An 18,575-nucleotide genomic window follows, 5' to 3' on the forward strand; every position below is an offset into this window, starting at 1 on the left:
TGCCCCCCACTCATTCCCAGTCTGTCCCAGTTCCCTCCCAGTCCCTCCCAGTGCCCCCCCAGTTCCTCCCCAGTCTGTCCCAGTCCATCCCAGTTCCATCCCAGTGCCCCCCAGTTCCCTCCCAGTGCCCCCTCAGCACCCCCCAGTTCCATCCCAGTGCCCCCCACTCCCTCCTGGTGCCCCCCAGTTCCTCCCCAGTCTGTCCCAGTTCCCTCCCAGTGCCCCCAGTTCCCTTCCAGCGCCCCCCACTCATTCCCAGTCTGTCCCAGTTCCCTCCCAGTGCCCCCCACGGTCTCCCAGTTCCCCCCCAGTTCCCTCCCAGTCCCTCCCACTCCTCTCCCAGTCTGTCCCAGTTCCCTCCCAGTTCCCTCCCAGTTCCATCCCAGTTCCATCCCAGTGCTCCCAGTTCCCCCCCAGTTCCATCCCAGTGCCCCCCACTCCTTCTCCAGTCTGTCCCAGTTCCATCCCAGTTCCTTCCCAGTGCCCCCAGTTCCCTCCCAGTTCCTCCCACTCACTCCCAGTCTGTCCCAGTCCCTCCCAGTTCCCTCCAGTCCCTCCCAGTTCCATCCCAGTTCCATCCCAGTTCCCTCCCAGTTCCATCCCAGTGCCTTCCACGCTCCTCCAGTCTGTCCCAGTCCCTCCCAGACCCCCCCAAATCGCCCCCAGACCCCCCCAAACCCCCCAGACCCCCCAAAACACCCCCAGACCCCCCAAACCCCCCCAAACCCCACCTTTAGCGCGGGGATATCCTCCACCCGCACCACGAACTCGTCCCTCTCCCTGAAGATGCCCTCTCCCCCGCTCTCCTCCCAGTGCCCCCAGACCCCCAAGACCCCCACTCAATCCCAGACACCCCAAATCGCCCCCAGACCCCCCAAAACCCCCCAGACCCCCCCAAAACCCCCCAAACCGCCCCCAAACCCCACCTTTAGCGCGGGGATATCCTCCACCCGCACCACGAACTCGTCCCTCTCCCTGAAGATGCCCTCTCCCCCCAGACCCCCCTCTCCCCCCAGACCCCCCAAAGCCCCCCCAAAACACCCCCAGACCCCCCAAAAACCCCCAGATCGCCCCCAGCCGCACCTTTAACGCAGGGATATCCTCCACCCGCACCATGAACTCGTCCCTCTCCCTGAAGATGCCCTCTCCCCCGCTCTCCTCCCAGTGCCCCCAGACCCCCCAAAACACCCCCAGACCCCCCAAACCCCCCCCAAAACACCCCCAGACCCCCCAAAAACCCCCAAACCGCCCCCAAACCCCACCTTTAGCGCGGGGATATCCTCCACCCACACCATGAACTCGTCCCTCTCCCTGAAGATGCCCTCTCCCCTGCTCTCCTCCCAGACCCCCCTCTCCCCCCAGAGACCCCCACTCAATCCCAGACACCCCAAATCGCCCCCAGACCCCCAAACCCCCCCCAAAACCCCCCAAACCCCCCCAAACCCCACCTTGAGCGCGGGGATATCCTCCACCCGCACCACGAACTCGTCCCTCTCCCTGAAGATGCCCTCTCCCCCCAGACCCCCCTCTCCCCCCAGACCCCCCAAAGCCCCCCCAGACCCCCCCAAAACCCCCCAAACCGCCCCCAAACCCCACCTTTAGCGCGGGGATATCCTCCACCCGCACCACGAACTCGTCCCTCTCCCTGAAGATGCCCTCTCCCCCCAGACCCCCCAGAGACCCCCACTCAATCCCAGACACCCCAAATCGCCCCCAGACCCCCCAAATCGCCCCCAGACCCCCCAAAACCCCCCAGACCCCCCCAAAACCCCCCAAACCGCCCCCAAACCCCACCTTTAGCGCGGGGATATCCTCCACCCGCACCACGAACTCGTCCCTCTCCCTGAAGATGCCCTCTCCCCCCAGACCCCCCAGAGACCCCCACTCAATCCCAGACCCCCCAAAACCCCCCAAACCCCCCCCAAAACACCCCCAGACCCCTCAAAACCGCCCCCAGCCCCACCTTTAGCGCGGGGATATCCTCCACCCGCACCACGAACTCGTCCCTCTCCCTGAAGATGCCCTCTCCCCCCAGACCCCCCAGAGACCCCCACTCAATCCCAGACTCCCCAAAACACCCCCAGACCCCCCAAACCGCCCCCAGCCCCACCTTGAGCGCGGGGATATCCTCCACCCGCACCACGAACTCGTCCCTCTCCCTGAAGATGCCCTCTCCCCCGCTCTCCTCCCAGACACCCCCAGACCCCCAGAGACCCCCACTCAATCCCAGACCCCCCCAAAACCCCCCAAACCCCCCCAAACCCCACCTTGAGCGCAGGGATATCCTCCACCCGCACCACGAACTCGTCCCTCTCCCTGAAGATGCCCTCTCCCCCGCTCTCCTCCTCGTCGCTGGTGTCCCCGCAGACGGCGGCCGAGCCCTGCTTCTGCGCCAGGTGCAGCGGCCGAGCCGCCCCCGCCTCGGGCCCGGGGCTGGGGGAGCCCCCCGGGACCCCCCCCGGGCTGGGGGAGCCCCCCGGGACCCCCCCCGGGCCGGCCCCGGGGCTGGGAGGGACGGGGGGCTCGGGCTGGGGGGGCTCCGCAGGGGCCGGAGGGGGGCTCGGGGGGGGCTCCTCGGGTGGAGGGGCGGCTGGGGAGGGGGGAAAGGGGGGGTTAGGGTCCTGGAAGGGCACGGTGAACCCCTGACAGGTCCTGGAAGGGCACTATGAAGCCTTGAAAGGTCACTATGAACCCCCCACAGGTCCTGGAAGGTCACCAGGAACCCCTCACAGGTCCTGGAAGGGCACTATGAACGCTTGAAAGGTCACTATGAACCCCCCACAGGTCCTGGAAGGTCACTATGAACCCTTGAAAGGTCACTATGAACCCCTGACAGGTCCTGGAAGGTCACTAGGAACCCCTCACAGGTCCTGGAAGGTCACTATGAACCCCCCCCACAGGTCCTGACAGGTCACTATGAACCCCTCACAGGTCCTGGAAGGTCACTATGACCCCCTGGAAGGTCACTATGAACCCCTCACAGGTCCTGGAAGGTCACTATGACCCCCTGGAAGGTCACTATGAACCCCTCACAGGTCCTGGAAGGTCACTATGAACCCCAGGAAGGCCACTATGAACCCCCCACAGGTCCTGGAAGGTCACTATGAACCCCAATAAGGTCACTATGAACCCCCCACAGGTCCTGGCAGGTCACTATGAACCCTTTGCACATCCCTATGAACCCCTGATAAGTCCCTATGAACCCTCCAAAGGTCCTGGCAGGTCACTATGTGTCCCTGGCAGGTCCTGGAAGGGCGGCTCGGGCTGGGGGGGCTCCGCAGGGGCCGGAGGGGGGCTCGGGGGGGGCTCCTCGGGTGGAGGGGCGGCTGGGGAGGGGGGAAAGGGGGGGTTAGGGTCCTGGAAGGGCACATGAACCCCTGACAGGTCCTGGAAGGGCACTATGAACCCCTGACAGGTCCTGACAGGTCACTATGAACCCCTGGAAGGTCACTATGAACCCTTGAAAGGTCACTAGGAACCCCCCACAGGTCCTGACAGGTCGCTATGAACCCCTCACAGGTCCTGGAAGATCACTATGAACCCCCCCAAAGGTCCTGACAGGTCACTGTGAACCTCCTACAGGTCCTGGAAGGTCACTATGAACCCCTCACAGGTCCTGGCAGGTCGCTATGAACCCCTCACAGGTCCTGGAAGGTCACTATGAACCCCTCACAGGTCCTGGAAGGTCACTATGAACCCTTGAAAGGTCACTATGAACCCCTGACAGGTCCTGGAAGGTCACTATGAACCCCTGGAAGGTCACTTTGTGTCCCTGGCAGGTCCTCACAGGTCACTATGAACACCTGGAAGGTCACTAGGAACCCCCCACAGGTCCTGGAAGGTCACTATGAACCCCCCCCACAGGTCCTGACAGGTCACTATGAACCCCTCACAGGTGCTGGAAGTTCACTATGAACCCCTCACAGGTCCTGGAAGGTCACTGTGAACCCTTGGAAGGTCACTATGAACCCCCCACAGGTCCTGGCAGGTCACTATGAACCCCAACAAGGTCACTATGAACCCCCCACAGGTCCTGGCAGGTCACTATGAACCCTTTGCACATCCCTATGAACCCCTGATAAGTCCCTATGAACCCCCACAGGTCCTGGCAGGTCACTACGTGTCCCTGGCAGGTCCTGGATGGGCGGCTCGGGGGGGGCTCCTCGGGTGGAAGGGCGGCTGGGGAGGGGGGAAAGGGGGGGTTAGGGTCCTGGAAGGGCACAGTGAACCTCCCACAGGTCCTGACAAGTCACTATGAACCCCCCCACAGGTCCTGACAGGTCACTATGAACCCCTGGAAGGTCACTATGAACCCTTGGCAGATCACTGTGAACCCCCCACAGGTCCTGGAAGGTCACTATGAACCCCTCACAGGTACTGGAAGGTCACTATGAACCCCTGGAAGATCACTTTGTGTCCCTGGCAGGTCCTGGCAGGTCACTATGAACCTCCTACAAGTGCTGGAAGGTCCCTATGAACCCCTGGAAGGTCCTGGCAGGTCACTGTGAACCCCTGGAAGTCCCTATGAACCCCTGGAAGGTCCTGGCAGGTCACTGTGAACCCCTGGAAGGTCCTGGCAGGTCACTGTGAAGTCCTAATAGGTTGTAATGAACCTCCTACAGGTCCTGGAAGGTCCCTATGAACCCCTGGAAGGTCCTGGCAGGTCACTATGAACCCCAGCAGGTCCCCATGAACCTCGGATAGATGTTGTGAACCTCCCACAGGTCCTGGAAGATCACTATGAACCCCTGGAAGGACCTGGCAGGTCCCTGTGAACCCCTGGCAGTTCCCCGCAGGTCCTGGCAGCTCCCTGCATACCCCTGGATGGCCACTGGCAGGTCCTGGCAGCTCCCTGTGCCCCCCAGGTCCTGTCAGCGCAGTGTTTCCCCCCCCAGGTCCTGTCAGCTCACAGTGCCCCCCAGCTCCCCCAGGTCCTGTCAGCTCACAGTGCCCCCCAGCCCTGCCAGGTCCTGGCAGCTCAGTACCCCCCCAGGTCCTGTGACCCTCCCAGCTCCCCCAGGTCCTGTCAGCTCAGTATCCCCCCAGGTCCTGTGACCCTCCCAGCTCCCCCAGGTCCTGTCAGCTCACAGTGCCCCCCAGCCCTGCCAGGTCCTGTCAGCTCACAGTGCCCCCCAGCCCTGCCAGGTCCTGGCTGCTCACAGTGCCCCCCAGCTCCCCCAGGTCCTGGCAGCTCACAGTGCCCCCCAGCCCTGCCAGGTCCTGTCAGCTCACAGTGCCCCCAGGTCCTGGCAGGTCCTGTCAGCTCACAGTGCCCCCCCCAGCCCTGCCAGGTCCTGGCAGCTCAGTACCCCCCCAGGTCCTGTGACCCTCCCAGCTCCCCCAGGTCCTGTCAGCTCACAGTGCCCCCAGGTCCTGTCAGCTCACAGTGCCCCCCAGCTCCCCCAGGTCCTGTCAGCTCACAGTGCCCCCAGGTCCTGTCAGCTCACAGTGCCCCCCATCTCCCCCAGGTCCTGTCAGCTCACAGTGCCCCCCAGCTCCCCCAGGTCCTGTCAGCTCACAGTGCCCCCAGGTCCTGTCAGCTCACAGTGCCCCCCAGCTCCCCCAGGTCCTGTCAGCTCACAGTGCCCCCAGGTCCTGTCAGCTCACAGTGCCCCCCAGCTCCCCCAGGTCCTGTCAGCTCACAGTGCCCCCAGGTCCTGTCAGCTCACAGTGCCCCTCACAGCTCCCCCAGGTCCTGTCAGCTCAGTACCCACCCCAGGTCCTGTCAGCTCACAGTACCCCCCAGCTCCCCCAGGTCCTGTCAGCTCAGTACCCACCCCAGGTCCTGTCAGCTCACCGTGAGGCTCGGGCTCCCTGCGCTCGGGGGGCTCATCCAGGGCCGAGATGGCCGAGCTGATGCTCTTCTGCAGGTCCTGGCAGCTCAATACCCCCCCAGCCCTGCCAGGTCCTGGCAGCTCAGTACCATCCAAGGTCCTGTGACCCCCCCCAGCCCTGCCAGGTCCTGTCAGCTCAGTACCCACCCCAGGTCCTGGCAGCTCACAGTGACCCCAGCTCCCCCAGGTCCTGTCAGCTCACAGTGCCCCCCAGCTCCCCCAGGTCCTGTCAGTTCAGTACCACCCAAGGTCCTGTGACCCCCCCAGCCCTGCTAGGTCCTGTCAGCTCACAGTGCCCCCAGGTCCTGGCAGGTCCTGTCAGCTCACAGTGCCCCCCCCAGCTCCCCCAGGTCCTGTCAGCTCACAGTGCCCCCAGGTCCTGGCAGCTCACAGTGACCCCAGGTCCTGGCAGGTCCTGGCAGCTCAATACCCCCCCAGCCCTGCCAGGTCCTGTCAGCTCACCGTGGGGCTCGGGCTCCCTGCGCTCGGGGGGCTCATCCAGGGCCGAGATGGCCGAGCTGATGCTCTTCTGCAGGTCCTGGCAGCTCAATACCCCCCCAGCTCCCCCAGGTCCTGTCAGCTCAGTACCACCCAAGGTCCTGTGACCCCCCCAGCCCTGCCAGGTCCTGGCAGCTCACAGTGCCCCCAGGTCCTGGCAGCTCACAGTGCCCCCCAGCTCCCCCAGGTCCTGGCAGCTCACAGTGCCCCCCAGCTCCCCCAGGTCCTGGCAGCTCACAGTGCCCCCCAGCTCCCCCAGGTCCTGTCAGCTCACCGTGGGGCTCGGGCTCCCTGCGCTCGGGGGGCTCATCCAGGGCCGAGATGGCCGAGCTGATGCTCTTCTGCAGGTCCTGGCAGCTCAATACCCCCCCAGCCCTGCCAGGTCCTGTCAGCTCACAGTGCCCCCCAGCTCCTGTGACCCTCCCAGCTCCCCCAGGTCCTGTCAGCTCACAGTGCCCCCAGGTCCTGGCAGGTCCTGTCAGCTCACAGTGCCCCCCAGCTCCCCCAGGTCCTGTCAGCTCACAGTGCCCCTCACAGCTCCCCCAGGTCCTGTCAGCTCACAGTACCCACCCCAGGTCCTGTCAGCTCACCGTGGGGCTCGGGCTCCCTGCGCTCGGGGGGCTCATCCAGGGCCGAGATGGCCGAGCTGATGCTCTTCTGCAGGTCCTGGCAGCTCAATACCCCCCCAGCCCTGCCAGGTCCTGGCAGCTCAGAACCACCCAAGGTCCTGTGACCCCCCCAGCCCTGCCAGGTCCTGTCAGCTCACCGTGGGGCTCGGGCTCCCTGCGCTCGGGGGGCTCATCCAGGGCCGAGATGGCCGAGCTGATGCTCTTCTGCAGGTCCTGGCAGCTCACAGTGCCCCCCAGCTCCCCCAGGTCCTGTCAGCTCAGTACCATCCAAGGTCCTGTGACCCCCCCAGCCCTGCCAGGTCCTGTCAGCTCAGTACCCACCCCAGGTCCTGTCAGCTCACCGTGGGGCTCGGGCTCCCTGCGCTCGGGGGGCTCATCCAGGGCCGAGATGGCCGAGCTGATGCTCTTCTGCAGGTCCTGGCAGCTCAATACCCCCCCAGCTCCCCCAGGTCCTGGCAGCTCACCGTGGGGCTCGGGCTCCCTGCGCTCGGGGGGCTCATCCAGGGCCGAGATGGCCGAGCTGATGCTCTTCTGCAGGTCCTGGTTCTTGCTGACCGAATCCTCCTCGTCGGACGAGAAGCTGGGCAGCGTCTCCAGGTTCCTCTTCAGCTCCTCGTCCAGGCGCTTGCAGGGCGAAGGACACGCCATCACCAGCCCCTCGCCCTCCCCCGCCTCCAGAGCCCCCCCCAGCACCGCCGGGGGGAAGTTGGGGGGTCCCCCGCCGCTTTTGGGGGGTTTGGAGGGGCTGGGGGGGAGGGTCTGGCGCTTCCCGGATTTCAGGAAGTCCAGGAAGGAGGCCATGAACCCCGACTTCATCTCGGGCTGCTTCTCCTCCACCTCGCGCAGCTTCTGCTTCATCCGGCTCTGCGAGGGGTCCGGGGGCGGCTCCGAGACCCCCGGGAAGGGGGAGGGGGTGGGGGGCAGCGGGGGAGGGGCGGAGGGAGGAGGGGGAGGGGCGGTGTCGGCTTTGGAGACGGCCAGTTTGATCTGCGGGGAGAAAAGGGGGGGGTTACTGGTTTGTACTGGTTTGTACTGGTCTGTACTGGTTTGTACTGGTTTGTACTGGTTTGTACTGGAGCCCCTCTGACCCCTCCCAGTTTGATTTATGGGGTCACTGGTTTGTACTGGAACCCCCCTGACCCCTCCCAGTTTGATTTATGGGGGTTACTGGTTCATACTGGTTTGTACTGGTTTGTACTGGAACCCCTCTGACACCCTCTGACCCCTCCCAGTTTGATTGATGGGGTCACTGGTTCATACTGGTCTGTACTGGTTTGTACTGGTCTGTACTGGAACCCCTCTGACCCCTCTGTGACCCTCCCAGTTTGATCTATGGGGGTCACTGGTTTGTACTGGTCTGTACTGGTTTGTACTGGTTTGTACTGGAGCCCCTCTGACCCCTCCCAGTTTGATTTATGGGGTCACTGGTTTGTACTGGTTCATACTGGTTTGTACTGGAACCCCTTTGACCCCTCTGTGACCCCTTCCAGTTTGATTTATGGGGTACTGGTCTGTACTGGTTTATACTAGTTTATACTGGAGCCCCTCTGACCCCTCCCAGTTTGATTTATGGGGTCACTGGTTCATACTGGTTTGTACTGGTCTGTACTGGTTTATACTGGAGCCCCTCTGACCCCTCTGTGACCCCACCCAGTTTGATCTATGGGGGTCACTGGTCTGTACTGGTCTGTACTGGTCTGTACTGGTCTGTACTGGTTTGTACTGGTTTGTACTGGTTTATACTGGTACCCTTCCATGACCCCTCCCAGTTTGATTTATGGGGTCACTGGTTTATACTGGTTTGTACTGGTTTGTACTGGAGCCCCTCTGACCCCTCTGTGACCCCTCCCAGTTTGATTTATGGGGAGAAAATGGGGTCACTGGTCTGTACTGGTTTGTACTGGTTTGTACTGGGTTGTACTGGAACCTCTCTGAACCCTCTGTGACCCCTCCCAGTTTGATCTATGGGGGTCACTGGTCTGTACTGGTTCATACTGGTTTGTACTGGTTTGTACTGGAACCCCCCTGACCCCTCCCAGTTTGATTTATGGGTGTTACTGGTTCATACTGGTTTGTACTGGTTTGTACTGGAGCCCCTCTGACCCCTCTGTGACCCCTCCCAGTTTGATTTATGGGGGTACTGGTTCATACTGGTTTATACTGGAACCCCCCTGACCCCTCCCAGTTTGATCTATGGGGGTTACCGGTTCATACTGGTTTATACTGGTTCATACTGGTTTATACTGGAGCCCCTTTGACTCATTTATGACCCCTCCCAGTTTGATCTATGGGGGTACTGGTTTGTACTGGTTTGTACTGGTTTGTACTGGAACCCTTCCATGACCCCTCCCAGTTTGATTTATGGGGTCACTGGTTTGTACTGGTTCATACTGGTTTGTACTGGTTTGTACTGGAACCCTTCCATGACCCCTCCCAGTTTGATTTATGGGGTCACTGGTTTGTACTGGTTCATACTGGTTTGTACTGGTTTGTACTGGAGCCCCTCTGACCCCTCTGTGACCCTCCCAGTTTGATTTATGGGGTACTGGTCTGTACTGGTTTATACTGGTTTGTACTGGAACCCTTCATACTGGTCTGTACTGGTTTGTACTGGAGCCCCTCTGACCCCTCCCAGTTTGATTGATGGGGTTACTGGTTCATACTGGTTTGTACTGGTTTATACTGGAACCCCTCTGACCCCTCCCAGTTTGATTTATGGGGTCGCTGGTTTGTACTGGTTCATACTGGTTTGTACTGGAACCCTTCCATGACCCCTCCCAGTTTGATTTATGGGGTTACTGGTCTGTACTGGTTTGTACTGGTTTGTACTGGTTTATACTGGTTTGTACTGGTTTGTACTGGAGCCCCTCTGACCCCTCTGTGACCCCCCCCAGTTTGATCTATGGGGGTACTGGTCTGTACTGGTTCTTACTGGTCTGTACTGGTTTATACTGGTTTGTACTGGAACCCCTCTGACCCCTCCCAGTTTGATCTATGGGGGTTACTGGTCTGTACTGGTTTGTACTGGTTTGTACTGGTTCATACTGGAACCCCTCTGACCCCTCCCAGTTTGATCTATGGGGGTTACTGGTTCATACTGGTTTGTACTGGTTTGTACTGGAACCCTTCCATGACCCCTCCCAGTTTGATTTATGGGGGTCACTGGTTTGTACTGGTTTGTACTGGTTTGTACTGGAACCCCTCTGACCCCTCCCAGTTTGATTTATGGGGGTTACTGGTTCATACTGGTCTGTACTGGTTTGTACTGGAGCCCCTCTGACCCCTCTGTGACCCCTCCCAGTTTGATTTATGGGGGTACTGGTTCATACTGGTTTATACTGGAACCCCCCTGACCCCTCCCAGTTTGATCTATGGGGGTTACCGGTTCATACTGGTTTATACTGGTTCATACTGGTTTATACTGGAGCCCCTTTGACTCATTTATGACCCCTCCCAGTTTGATCTATGGGGGTACTGGTTTGTACTGGTTTGTACTGGTTTGTACTGGAACCCTTCCATGACCCCTCCCAGTTTGATTTATGGGGGTCACTGGTTCATACTGGTCTGTACTGGTTTGTACTGGTTTGTACTGGTTTATACTGGAACCCTTCTGACCCCTCCCAGTTTGATTTATGGGGGTCACTGGTCTATACTGGTCTATACTGGTCTGTACTGGTTTGTACTGGTTTGTACTGGAACCCTTCCATGACCCCTCCCAGTTTGATCTATGGGGGTACTGGTTTGTACTGGTTTGTACTGGTTTGTACTGGAACCCTTCCATGACCCCTCCCAGTTTGATTTATGGGGGTCACTGGTTCATACTGGTTCATACTGGTTTATACTGGAAACCCTCTGACCCCTCTGTGACCCTCCCAGTTTGATTTATGGGGGTTACTGGTTTGTACTGGTTTGTACTGGTTCATACTGGTTTATACTGGAACACCTCTGACCCCTCTGTGACCCTCCCAGTTTGATTTATGGGGTCACTGGTTCATACTGGTTTGTACTGGTTCATACTGGTTTGTACTGGAGCCCCTCTGACCCCTCCCAGTTTGATTTATGGGGTACTGGTTTGTACTGGTTTGTACTGGTCTGTACTGGTTTGTACTGGTTTGTACTGGAACCCCTTTGACCCATCTGTGACCCCTCCCAGTTTGATTTATGGGGTCACTGGTTTATACTGGTTCATACTGGTTTGTACTGGTCTGTACTGGTTTGTACTGGTTTGTACTGGTTTGTACTGGTTTGTACTGGTTCATACTGGTTTGTACTGGAACTCCTCTGACCCCTCTGTGACCCTTCCCAGTTTGATTTATGGGGTCACTGGTTCATACTGGTTTGTACTGGTTTATACTGGAACCCCTCTGACCCCTCTGTGACCCCTCCCAGTTTGATCTATGGGGGTCACTGGTTTGTACTGGTTTGTACTGGTTCATACTGGTTCATACTGGTTTGTACTGGTTCATACTGGTTTGTACTGGTTTGTACTGGAGCCCCTCTGACCCCTCCCAGTTGATTTATGGGGAGGAAATGGGGTCAAAACCTCCCCAAAACCCCCAAATTCTCACCCCAAGAGCCCCCAGACCACAAATAACCCAAATTTGGGGCATTTTGGGACCATTTGGAGCCCTCAAACCCCCTCAAAACCCCCCAAATCCCCTCAAAACCCCCCAAATTCTCATCCCGAGAGCCCCCAGACCCAATTTTGGGTCATTTTAGCATCACTTGGAGCTCTCAAACCTCCCCAAATTCTCATCCTGAGAGCCCCCAGACCACAAAGAACCCAAATTTGGGGCATTTTGGGATCATTTGGAGCCCTCAAACCTCCCCAAAACCCCCCAAATCCCCTCAAAACCCCCCAAATCCTCACCTCAAGAGCCCCCAGACCCAATTTTGGGTCATTTTAGGGCCATTTGGAGCCCTCAAACCCCCTCAAACCTCCCCAAATTCTCATCCTCAGGGCTCCCAGACCACAAATAACCCAAATTTGGGACATTTTGGGACCATTTGGAGCCCTCAAACCCCCTCAAACCTCCCCAAATTCTCATCCTCAGGGCCCCCAGACCACAAATAACCCAAATTTGGGACATTTTAGGACCATTTGGAGCCCTCAAACCCCCCTAAAATCCCAAAATTCTCACCCCAAGAGCCCCCAGACCCAATTTTGGGTCATTTTAGGGGCATTTGGACCCCTCAAACCTCCCCAAATTCTCACCCTGAGAGCCCCCAGACCACAAATAACCCAAATTTGGGACATTTTGGGACAATTTGGAGCCCTCAAACCCCCTCAAAACCCCCCAAATCCTCACCCCAAGAGCCCCCAGACCCAATTTTGGGTCATTTTAGGACCATTTCGAGCCCTCAAACCCCCTCAAACCTCCCCAAAACCCCCTAACCCCTCTCACCTTGAGCGGCTTCAGCGGCTCCATCCCTTCCCCCTCCTCTCCTCCCTTCTTCCCCCTTCCTCTCCCTCTCCCCCGAGAGCCCCCAGACCACAAATAACCCAAATTTGGGTCATTTTAGGACCATTTGGAGCCCTCAAACCCCCTCAAAACCCCCCAAATCCTCACCCCAAGAGCCCCCAGACCCAATTTTGGGTCATTTTAGGACCATTTGGAGCAGAATAAACCCCTCAAACCTCCCCAAAACCCCCCAACCCCTCTCACCTTGAGCGGCTTCAGCGGCTCCATCCCTTCTCCCTCCTCTCCTCCCTTCTTCCCCCTTCCTCTCCCTCTCCCCTGAGAGCCCCCAGACCACAAATAACCCAAATTTGGGGCATTTTGGGACCATTTGGAGCCCTCAAACCCCCTCAAACCTCCCCAAATTCTCATCCTCAGGGTCCCCAGACCACAAATAACCCAAATTTGGGGCATTTTGGGACCATTTGGAGCCCTCAAACCTCCCCAAATCCCCCCAAATCCTCATCCTCAGGGCCCCCAGACCACAAATAACCCAAATTTGGGCAATTTTAGGACCATTTCAAGCACCCCAAACCCCCCAACCCCTCTCACCTTGAGCGGCTTCAGCGGCTCCATCCCTTCTCCCTCCTCTCCTCCCTTCTTCCCCCTTCCTCTCCCTCTCCCCCTCGGCCTCTTGGCTCCGTCGGGGAAACCGGGCGGCTCCAGGGGCCGAATCCTCGGCCTCCCCCGCGGCCTGGGGGGTCCTTCCCTCTTGGGCTTGGTGGGTTTCCTCCCTCTCTTTTTGGGGGCGGCGTGAGCTCCGGGGTGGGGACAGAAATCGATGTCGCCCATGGGCGTCAGCGGGGGCCGGCGGCAGCTGGAGATGAGGTCGGGGAGGAGGTCGGGGAGACGCCGCGAGTTGAGGCGGATGTCGGCCGGCACGTCCGCCTTGTCCTCGTCGTCCTCGAACTCGTACTCCTGCGCGTAGGTTTTTTTGGGGGGCGGGAAGGGGTCCCTCTTCCTCAGCAGGTGGAAGGAGGAGGTTTTCAGCAGCTTTTTGGGTTTGGAGGAGCAGAATAAAGGGGTGCTGAGAGGAGGAGGAGGAGGAGGAGGAGGAGGGGGTTTGGGACCCCCCTCGCCCGTGCTCTGGATCAAACCCAGCGGCTCCGCGTTGACCGTCGAGGGCAGCTCGTGTTTGGGGGGCTCCAAGCCCAGCTGAGGGGGGTCCCCGCCGGCTCCTCCGTCCTGGGGGCAGAAGGAGGGGTAGCTCTGCCCCATGTCGTACGGAGGAGGGGGTTTCAGGCCTTCTCCTCGCCCTTCCAGCCCGGCCCCGGCGTTGCTGCCGTCCTCCTCCTCCTCTTCCTCGCCGGCCTTGGGGAAATCCTCGGGCGGCGGCCCGAACATGTCCTCCATGCCGGGGAAGAAGCCGCGATCCTCGTCCTGCAGCAGAGCGTCCGGGAAGCAGATGGAGGTGAGGGGAACGAAACGCCCCTTGCCCCCGGCCGGGCTCCCCCCTTCGGCAAACTGATCCTTGGCTTCGCTGGCCACGGCCGGCACCCCGGCCTCGGGGTCCAGCAGGTGTCCGGCCGCGCCTTGGACCCCGGCGCTCTGCCCCAGGTGAGGTTCCAAACCCAGCGGGGGCTCCAGGAAATCCTGGATTTCTTGGGGAGGGGGCAACACCTCCATGGAGTCCGGGGGAAGCGGCGGCGGGGCCTGAGGGTCCAGCCCTTGCGAGCGCACCTGGTGCAGGTGAGCTTCCAGCAGCAGCTGCGGGGAGGGGGCGGCCGGAGGGGCCGGGGCGGCCGAGGGGGGCGCGGGGGGCGGCGGAGGAGGAGGAGGAGGAGGCGGAGGAGGAGGAGGAGGAGGAGGAGGAGGAGGAGGCATCCTCTGCTGTTCCAGCAGGTGAACGTCCAGCCTGCCCTTGGGCCGCCCGTGCAGCTGGCTCTGCGTGTGGGTCAGCACCGAGGGCAGCAGAGACCCCCCTAATTCAGGGGAGGGGTCCAGCAGGAGGTTGTGGGGCTCCAGGGGAGGACCCTCACCCACCAACCGCCCGTGCTCGGGGGTTTTGGGCAGGTACGAGTGCGACGGCGGCGGCGGCGGCGGCGGCTGCCCCAACTCCTTGCCCCCCGATAAATGTTCCGGAGCTTTCTTCAGCTCGTACGACTCCAGCGTCGGGGGCGGCTGGTGGCCGTAGTGGACCACCGAGGTGGCCGCCAGCCCCTCGCCCCCTCCTCCGGCCCCTCCGCCGCCGGCCCCCCGGAATTCTTTGCCTCTCTCCGGTTTTTTCTTCTCCTTCAGCAGCGCCAGCTCCAGCGGAGCCTCCAGGTTGGAGTTGGGCCGGATGACGCTCTGCAGTTGGTAGCGCTCCTCCTTGCCCAGCGCCCCTCCGTAGCCGGCCATGCTTTTGGGGCGCTCCTCGCATCCCCCCAAACCCTCTCGGGGCGGGCTGGGCGCCTGCAGGAGGTGCTGGATCAGGAAATCCTCGTCCTCGCTGCGTTCCGCCGCCAGCAGCTCCGCTTCTCCCTTCCCTCCTTTGCCGAAAGCCGGCGGCGGCGCTCCGGGGGCGGCCGGCGGCCGCTCCATCCCTCCGGCCGCTCCGTATCCCTGCGGCGCCATGAAAGACGGCGACAGCACCGAGCCCAAATATTTCTGGGATTGCCCCGGGGACGCCCCGCTCTGCGGCCGCCCGGCCGGCGGCGACTGCAGCGGCCGGATGATGGGAGAAGGGCTGGACCCCCCCAAACCCCCGTAGGGCAACGGCGGCCCCGGCATGGCCGGAGAGTGCCCGGTGCTGTAACTCAACGAGGGGCTGGCCGTGGGCAAACCCTGCGAGGGAGCCGGGGGTCCGTAAGCCCCGGCCTGTCCCCCCTCGGGCTGCACGCCGTAGGGCAAGGCCTGCAGCTGCTCGGGCGAGTAGGTACCGCAGCCTTGTAGCCCGCTCTGCCCGCCGCTTTGCCCTCCGCCTTGGTAGCCGCCGCTTTTCCCCGCCAGCTCCCCGCCTTGGCCGCCGCTGAACCCCGCCGAGGGCTGCGCGGCCCCCGCCAAACTTTGGGGCGCCGCCGCCGCCGCCGCCGCCGCTGCCGCGCTGTAGGCCGGAGCTCCCCCCATGGCCAGCAGGCTTTGGGGCGGCTGGCCCGGCGAGTAAGCCGGCGACTGGCTGGCGATGACGGAGCTGGCTTTTGGCGTGCTGGGCGTGTAGCCGCTCTGACACTTGGGCGTGTTGGTGGAACGCGGCGGCGGCGGCTGCCGCGACGCCGAGTAACTCTTGGATTTAGCGCCCGCCCCGCCGCCGGCCGCCCCGCCGTTGCCGTTACCGGAATAAGCCGGCGACTGGATGATGGGCCGGTAAGCGGGCTCGGCGCGAGGAGCCGCCGGCGGGTTCTTGGGGTTCTGCTGCGATCCCTCGGAGCTTGCCGGCGATTGCTCCCCCAGCGGGCTGCAGGACAGCGGGGCGCGGTGCGCCGCTACCTGCTGGTACGAAGCGCCGCAGCTCAGGTAGTGCTGCAGCCCCGGCGCCGGCGCCAGCTGCGCTTGACCCCCGCCGGGTCGCTGGTAATGCTTGATCACGCTGTCCTGTCGCGATATGGCGCGATCTCCTCCACCTCCTCCACCACCTCCACCTCCTCCTCCTCCTCCAGAACCGCCGAACACGGGCGCGTTGTAGAGCTGCGGCGGCTGCTCGGCCGGCAGCGGCGCCGACAGCAGGTTGAACTGCGAGGAAGCGGGCGCCGGGCGGTAGGGCGGCGTTTGGGCCGGCAACGCCGAGCCCAGCACGGCCGAGCCCAGGCGCTCGAAGCCCAGCGAGGAGGGCACCGAGGGCTGGCTGGGCTTGATGTGCAGCAGGGGCTCGTGCGGGGACAGCAGCCCGTTGGAGCCGGGGCTGAAGGCGGCCTCGGGGAGGCTGAGCGGGGATCCCACCGGGAAGCTGCGGCTGCCGAAGGAGGCCGGGTGCTGGTAGGGACCCAGGGCAGAGGAGGAAGGGAAGGTTCCGGATGCGGGGAGGGCGCCCGAGATGAAGAGTTCGGCCGGGGCTGGAGTGTGCATGGCTGGGGAGAGAGGGGAGACAGGGGTGAGAGGGGTCTGGGGGGATTTGGGGACAGTTTGGGGGGATTTGGGGACAGTTTGGGGGGATTTGGGGACAGTTTGGGGGGATTTGGGGACAGTTTGGGGGGATTTGGGGACACTTTGGGGTCAATGGGGACAGTTTGGGGGTGATTTGGGGACAGTTTGGGGTCAGTGGGGACAGTTTGGGGGGGATTTGGGGACAGTTTGGGGTGATTTGGGATCCCCTGGGGGTGATTTGGGGACAGTTTGGGGTCAGTGGGGACAGTTTGGGGGGGATTTGGGGACAGTTTGGGGTCAGTGGGGACAGTTTGGGGACAGTTTGGGGTGATTTGGGGACAGTTTGGGGGTCCCCTGGGGGTCAGTGGGGACAGTTTGGGGTCAATGGGGACAGTTTGGGGGGGATTTGGGGACAGTTTGGGGTCAGTGGGGACAGTTTGGGGACAGTTTGGGGTGATTTGGGATCCCCTGGGGGTCAGTGGGGACAGTTTGGGGTCAATGGGGACAGTTTGGGGGGTTTGGGGACAGTTTGGGGGGATTTGGGGACAGTTTGGGGTCAATGGGGACAGTTTGGGGAGATTTGGGGACAGTTTGGGGGGGATTTGGGGACAGTTTGGGGGGATTTGGGATCCCCTGGGGGTCAGTGGGGACACTTTGGGGTAAATGGGGACACTTTGGGGTCAATGGGGACAGTTTGGGGACAGTTTGGGGTGATTTGGGGACAGTTTGGGGTCAGTGGGGACAGTTTGGGGTCAATGGGGACAGTTTGGGGTCAGTGGGGACAGTTTGGGGTCAATGGGGACAGTTTGGGGTCAATGGGGACACTTTGGGGTCAATGGGGACACTTTGGGGTCAATGGGGACAGTTTGGGGTCAATGGGGACAGTTTGGGGTGATTTGGGGACACTTTGGGGTCAATGGGGACAGTTTGGGGTCAATGGGGACAGTTTGGGGTCAGTGGGGACAGTTTGGGGTCAGTGGGGACAGTTTGGGGTCAGTGGGGACAGTTTGGGGTGATTTGGGGACAGTTTGGGGTCAATGGGGACAGTTTGGGGTCAGTGGGGACAGTTTGGGGTCAGTGGGTAAATAAAAACCAGAGAAGGACCCCCCAAATCCCCCCCAAAATTCAAACCAGGAACAAAAAGACCCCCAAATCCCCCCCAAAATCCCAACCAGGAATAAAACCCCCCCAAAATTCAAACCAGGAATAAAAAGACCCCCCTAAAACTAAAACCTTGAATAAAAATCCCCCCAAAACCCCCCCAAAATCCCAACCAGGAATAAAAAGACGCCCCAAAAAATCCCAACCAGGAACAAAAAGACCCCCCAAACCCCCCAAAAGCCCAACCAGGAATAAAACCTGGTTTTAAAATTCAAAACCAGGAATAAAAATCCCCCCAAAAAATTCAAACCAGGAACAAAAATCCCCCCAAAATCCCAACCAGGAATAAAAAGACCCCCCCAAAATTAAAACCAGGAATAAAAAGACCCCCAAAACCCCCCCAAAATTCAAACCAGGAATAAAAAGACCCCCAAAAAATCCCAACCAGGAACAAAAACCCCCCCAAACCCCCCCAAATTCCCCCCCAGGGCGCTCCCAGTCTCACCAGTCTGCCAGGACGGGGTGCGGAACTGGGAGAGCAGCGACGAGGCCGAGGGGCCGGGCTGGGGACCCCGGGACTCCAGAGCCGAGATCAAATTCATCACCGAGGCATCGGGAGCCGCACCCCCAGCGTGGTGCAGCCCGGTGTCAAACAGCCCTGACAGACCTGGGGACATTGGGGACATTGGGGACATTGGGGACATTGGGGACATTGGGGACAGTGTGGTATCAGATTCATCACCGAGGCATCGGGAGCCGCACCCCCAGCGTGGTGCAGCCCGGTGTCAAACAGCCCTGACAGACCTGGGGACATTGGGGACATCATGGGGACATTGGGGACACTGGGGACATTGGGGACATTGGGGACATTGGGGTATCAGATTCATCACCGAGGCATCGGGAGCTGCACCCCCGGCGTGGTGCAGCCCGGTGTCAAACAGCCCTGACAGACCTGGGGACATTGGGGACATCATGGGGACATTGGGGACATCGGGGACATTGGGGACATTGGGGACATGGGGACATCATGGGGACATTGGGGACATTGGGGA

The 18,575-nt window shown here is 61.0% G+C and overlaps 1 protein-coding gene across 1 annotated transcript in view; it reads right to left on the minus strand.

Annotated features, from left to right (window-relative positions):
- The window catches only part of PRR12 (proline rich 12), a 63,187-nt gene that overhangs the window by 28,626 nt on the left and 15,986 nt on the right, over positions 1-18,575 (minus strand). The window contains exons 3-7 of the mRNA XM_086871549.1: positions 18,029-18,190; positions 12,956-16,406; positions 12,367-12,433; positions 7,419-7,948; positions 2,268-2,652 (exon numbers count right to left, since the gene is read on the minus strand). Of these exons, the coding sequence (XP_086727675.1) occupies positions 2,268-2,652; positions 7,419-7,948; positions 12,367-12,433; positions 12,956-16,406; positions 18,029-18,190 (4,595 nt within the window). The remainder of the gene's footprint in view (positions 1-2,267; positions 2,653-7,418; positions 7,949-12,366; positions 12,434-12,955; positions 16,407-18,028; positions 18,191-18,575) is intronic.

This window comes from Cyanistes caeruleus, chromosome 36 (genome assembly GCF_971803275.1).
Source record: "Cyanistes caeruleus chromosome 36, bCyaCae1.hap1.1, whole genome shotgun sequence".
Classification (NCBI taxonomy): Eukaryota; Metazoa; Chordata; class Aves; order Passeriformes; family Paridae; genus Cyanistes; species Cyanistes caeruleus.